At 32.2% G+C, this 6,183-nt stretch overlaps 1 protein-coding gene across 1 annotated transcript; it reads left to right on the plus strand.

Moving 5' to 3' along the window:
• Positions 1 to 5,154: 5,154 nt before the first annotated feature.
• On the plus strand, positions 5,155 to 5,778 carry LOC110913232. The gene has a single exon (XM_022158078.1). The coding sequence runs from the start codon at positions 5,155 to 5,157 to the stop codon at positions 5,776 to 5,778; it is 624 nt and encodes a 207-aa protein (XP_022013770.1).
• Positions 5,779 to 6,183: the final 405 nt, after the last annotated feature.

The raw sequence follows: 6,183 nt of genomic DNA on the forward strand, positions 1-6,183 counted from the left end.
CAACAAAACTGCCAAACACGCCCATGCGTAGTGGGAACGGGACGAGATTGAGCGTTATTCGTCACAAAAAACGCCCCTTTAGGCAACCACTACGGGTGGTCTGCCATTGAAATATATTAACACAAGTCCACATAAAAGGTTTAAAACTGAAACAACTTCGAGCTACACGTTCTTAAAGTTTTCATCTTTTTCCCCTAATCAACAATAACAAAAGCTAGAACTATCGCCACCGCCGCAACTGCACTTCGCGGAGTTTTCATATTTTTTGTTTTATTGTTTCCAATGGTCCATTTGACCATTCAACGTTCGTTTTTACATCTTATTCATATGTGATGATCACTACCTGGAAACAGTACCTGCTTAACCTACCTAAAGGGGTGGCGGCGGTTTTTCCGTTTCAGGTATGTTACCCACAAAAGGCTACTCGCAGACGCCCCCTCCTCTCTTGTAATTCAAAATAAAGTTCATGGAAACTGTATAAAGCATTTTATATAAAAGAAAATTATATAAAAATCAAAAATGAAAACCTAACCCTACATGGCGTGTGTTCCTTTTTGAAAGGTCCAAAATTATTTTTAACACATATATAATATATATTCTTTGATCTATACGACGTATCCACCTCTAATCTCTAGAGACATCTTTATCAAGCCTTTAATTTTTTTCAAATACGTTAATCGTAATCTGCAAGTTTAAAAAGATATAATGCTGAAATATAAGTTGAAATGTAATTTCTTTTTCATTGACTTTGTACACATACCAGTACTTATGTATAAAATACATATAATTAGTGGTTCATGTGTTTACGTTCATGCGGAACACATGTACGCTTTGCTATGACAAAATATACGTCCAAACAGAGTTAAGAGTTAAGGCAAGTGAGATATCAATACTCAAAGTATTATCTTTGAAATGAGACTTCTTAAGCTCTTCTTTTCTGGTTTTACTCTCACTCTCACACATGTGCAAAGGGTACTCAATTTAAACTTAAGCTTGCCTAGCTATGACATGTAGGTTTTGTATTTCTCAATAAAACACACATGAACAACTTTCTAAATCTTGTATAATCTCACTGGTAGATTAAAGTGAAATATTAATCAAATAAGACCATTATTCCTACAAGAACATATTAAAGTATTTCATGATTACGAAATATTAATCAAATAAGACCATTATTCCTACAAGAACGTGAATGCATTTTCTTGTGAAAATGTAGTTCTAGTTTGTATATTCCATTTGTTTAAGAGAGACCATATACTTCCTTTTTATAAGTAAGGAACCATCACAATGTTTTAATTGACCATTGACGGTTATAAGTGTTACTTGTGTATTCGATTTGATAAGTGTTAAGAGCCTTAGTAAAAACTATAATTTGTAGTAACTTGGCAACTCAATTACTATTGATCAATAGTAACTTACTGTTGACGACCAATTATCACTAATGACCAAGTTGCCACCGATGCCATTTACCATTGACGACCATGTTCTTGTTGATTAGTAGTATCATAATATTGTGATCACTTACTACCTATGGATCAAATTGTTTGTTGATAAGTGGTAACCTATAACTAATGATCATTTACGATTGATAATCAATTACTATCGATGATCCTTTTCTAGTGAGACCCCATTAGGGGCTCTACCTCTTGGACCCCTTAAACTCTTTGGTTCATTGGTGCATGAAACTACAACAGCCTCGGACAAAGGCGTACTCCACATGTCCTAACTAGGGGTGTAAACGAGCCGGGCTGAGCCCGAGCTCGACCAGGCTCGAGCTCGGCTCGTTATGTTTTTATGAAGCTCGAGCTCGGCTCGCGAGTCAAACCTAAAGCTCGAGCTCGGCTCGACTCAGCTCAAACTATTTTGAGAACAACCTTAAACGAGCTAAAAGCCCGGCTCGAGCTCACTTCAACATCGCAGAAATGAGCCAAAGCTCGGCTCGAGCTCGGCTCATCAATATTATCATCATTATTAATATATTATATATAAAAAACTAAAATTTTGCATGGACTCGTTTAGGCTCGCGAGCCTGAAAGAGCTTTGTATTTGAGGCTCGAGCTCGGGCTCGATAACAAAACGAACTCTATTTCAGGTTCGAGCTCGGGCTCGGGCTCGATAAGGCTTGACTCGTTCGAGCTTTTAACCGAGCCGCTCACGAGTAGCTCTCGAGCCTCTAGGTTTGTTTACACCCCTAGTCCTAACTTGCATTGATATATACAAAAACTTCACTTTGTTATACTAAAATGAAACAACATGATATCCGGACCAAAGCTCCTAAACTCATGCTACCAGATTTTGCTGTGATTCTTTACTCTTTTTAAAACCAGTGTCCTTAAATGAACTCAACAAAAACTTTGTTCATGTTGATTATATCTTATGTGTTGAGTGCATTTTTTGTGTTCATCTTGTCTAGTTGTCGTCAAAAAATTTTGTTATTAAGCATAGTAATTACATAAAAACATGCTTGAATATAATTGTCACATTAGTTTGAGCACTACTAATTTTAGCTATAAAATAAAAACTTGTTATTTATTTCTAGATGGACTTTATTAATGCAAGAAAGTAAAACTCTAAAAGTTTAAGGTTAAAGATCATAGGATAGCAAGTGGTCCATAACAACAATAATATACACAACATTACTACTATAATGAGCTATTGAACCTTGAGCCTATTGAACATATACACAACATTACTACTATAATGAGCTATTGAACCTTTTGTAGTTCAACGATCACCATCACCTTTTTTTTTTCTTTTTTAGAACGGTCGACCACCATCACCTAAATGAAATACTTTCAAATTTCTTTATTTATAAAGATATTAGATTAGAACCCTGTGTATTACACAGGCTGAATAAATATGAATTTATATACTAAATAATAAAATAATATATCTTTAAAAACTTTGTTTATTACATGGATTAAATAAATATAATTTTATATACTAAAAAATAAAAAGTTATATCTTTAAAACCCCTTGTATTGTTGTACAGGTTGAATAAATATAATTTTATACATCAAATAATGAAAAAAAATACTAAATAATAAATTATTTATATATTTAAAAAACCCTGCATATTGTACGGGTTGAATAAATCTAATTTTATATATCAAATAATAAAAAAGTTATATTTTTAAAAACTCATGTATTACACAGGTTGTATAAATGTAATTTGTATAGTAATTTATAAAAAAAAGTTATATCTTTAAAAAACCCCGTGTATTACACGAGTTGAATTTATATATCAAATAATAAAAAATTATATTTTTAAATACCTCATGTATTACACGGGTTGGATAAATGTAATTTTGTATAGTAAATGATAAAAAAAGTTGTATCTTAAAAAACCTCGATTGTTACACGGGTTGAATAAAATGTAATTTTATATAGTAAATAATAAAAACTTATATCTTTAAAAAACCTCGTGTAATACACGAGTTGAGTTCCGATTAATTTCAGATTTTGATTTCCTGCATTTTCTCTCCTATTAAATAATAATAATTTTTCTCTCCTTAAAATTACATCTTAAGTCATATTCTTATTTTTATAAAACATATTTAAAAAATATATAATATTTTATTTAAAATAAATATATTTAAAACATTTACTGATTATAAAGAGTTAATATATTTAAAACATATTACTGATTATAAAGAGTAATAGGCAATTTAAATATGTTACCTAAATTTGGATGTAAAAGTATAAACGTAAATATTAAAATAAAATCTCTCTCCGATATAATAAAACTATAATGTAACATATTCCTATATCTAAGGAAATATATTATAAAAATAATAATTTAATATTAATAGTATATTTTCTAAATAAGTTTTTAATATATACTATATCTCTACGTATATCTCATAAGTATATATATTAAATAGTATATCTCTACGTATATCTCATAAATAATTATTTAATTTTAAATAATTATTTAATTTTAAATAATTATTTAATTTTAATAGGCTAAAAAATAGATGGCTCCAATGAGTGACATGTGTCCTCAAAGTGGTTTCTTTTATTATAGGCAAATTGGATTTAAATAATCCCAACTCACTGTTATTGGCCAATAATAATCCCAACTCATTTAATCACCAATAATAATCCGAATTATTCACTTTTGTTTGTAAAATACTCCCAGTTAAAAAAACACTAACTAGGTTAAAAAATTTCTGATGTGGCATGCCACGTCACCTGCCACATCAGTTGCCACGTCATCAAAAAATGCCACGTAGACAGCCACGTCATCTGCCACGTCATCAAAAAATGCCACATCAACTACCACGTCAGCAAATTTGCTGATGTGGCATGCCACGTCACCTGCCACGTCAGCAATTTGTTAACCTAGTTAGTGTTTTTTTAATTGGGAGTATTTTACAAACAAAAGTGATTAGTTCGGATTATTATTGGTGATTAAATGATTTGGGATTATTATTGGCCAATAACAGTGAGTTGGGATTATTTAAATCCAATTTGCCTTTATTATATTATAGATTTTAAGATATTAAATGAAATATTGATGTCAAAAACATTTATCTGTAAATATATTAATGAACAATTAATATTGCATTTAAAATTTTACTAATTCCCTTTAATATTTTATCACGACACTATTCCAATTAAAACTTGCATTTAAGTTTTTATTAATAATTGCCTTTAATATTTTATCACGACACTATTCCAATTAAAACATTTGTCAAATGGACCTCAATTACACCTGCTCCTTCGTAAATTCAACTAGTTTATTTATGTTGAATGTTGACTTTACTAAACTCTATAGATAGATTGAATATGTTATTTTTGGAAATTTAGGGGAAAAGGGACGTAAAAAATAACCTTTTTATATATTTTTAAAATACAAAAGCGTTTATTTTTTTTCGAAAGGCAACTTTTGTAAACACAACTCCATTTAGCAAACCGCTAGAACAAAACTACGCTTAGCAAACTGCTAGGAGCAACGAGACAGACAAACAAAAACATATACGAGCCTATATAAAAATTAAGGCTATAGAGTGTGGTCATAACCTTTAAGACCATTGCTGGGTTGCGTCGCGTTACAACGGCGTTCAGCAGGTCTTTGCTGATAAATGGGGGTGGTCTCGTAATTTCGTCTCAGATGTGGAATGGATGGAATGGGCCGATTTCTCAGCTTTGATGGCGTCTGTGAAGCTTTCGGACAGAAAAGACAAATGGGAATGGAGAGGGGGTTGTGATTCTTGCTTCTCGGTGGCTGCGATAAAGAGTTTTCTGCGCAGTAATACCGACTTCAGCAGCAACTATGCTTTTAAATGGTCGAAATGGGTCCCGAAGAAGGTTAATATTCTGGTATGGCGAGCTCAAATGGGTCGGATTGCAACGCTGGATGCTCTTATCAAACGGAATTGTTTTAACGGGGAGAATAGGTGTATCATGTGTGGCGATGGCAGTGAAACGGCGGAACACCTTTTCTGTACCTGTGTGGTGGCTTCGGAGGTGTGGGCTCGAATTAGTAGATGGGCTCATGTTGGGCCGATTTATGCCTTCTCGCTGAGTGACTTGCTCGAAGTCCATGAGTTCTCCGGATTGGGGAATAAAGCTAAAGATATTCTTAAAGGCGTTATAATGATCGTCTTGTGGTGTATTTGGAAAGCTAGGAACGGAAGAAGATTTTCGGATTCTCACAAATCGGCGGATAAAATTGTGCAGGACGTTAAGTCGCTGGGGTTTTTGTGGTATAGCAATAGATCTAAATGTAAAGATGTTTCGTGGGAGAATTGGGTTTCTTTTTCTTTGATGTAATCGGCTTGGTTTGGTTCGTTGGCTGCCCTTGTTTCGGGGGCGTGCCGTTGTGAATAATAGTTACTTTTCAAAAAAAAAAAAAAAAACCTTTAAGACCATAATTACCCTTTCATATCAGCGTCATATCATCTCACTCTCATTCACCATCCTATATTGTGTGGTCATAACACCAACTACCATCCCTATTTAAAAAAATATATATTTTGTGTAAAAATAAAAAAATAAAAATGGGTGAAAGTAATTTTAAAATAAAAAATGTGTTATATAAAAATATGAAGTTAAAAGATGAGCATATATGAAAACTTGAAGTTAAAAAAATAGAGTAAAATGATATTTTAATAAATTAGGTATATTTAGCATTTTAACTACTTTGTAAGACAGATAATATTTTAGTTTTAGTTAGGT

The sequence above is a fragment of the Helianthus annuus genome, chromosome 15 (assembly GCF_002127325.2).
Source record: "Helianthus annuus cultivar XRQ/B chromosome 15, HanXRQr2.0-SUNRISE, whole genome shotgun sequence".
NCBI classification, from domain to species: domain Eukaryota; kingdom Viridiplantae; phylum Streptophyta; class Magnoliopsida; order Asterales; family Asteraceae; genus Helianthus; species Helianthus annuus.

Excerpts from the sequence above, each read along its gene's own strand:
- LOC110913232 (XM_022158078.1), top strand. The coding sequence starts at position 5,155 with ATGGCGTCTGTGAAGCTTTCGGACAGAAAAGACAAATGGGAATGGAGA.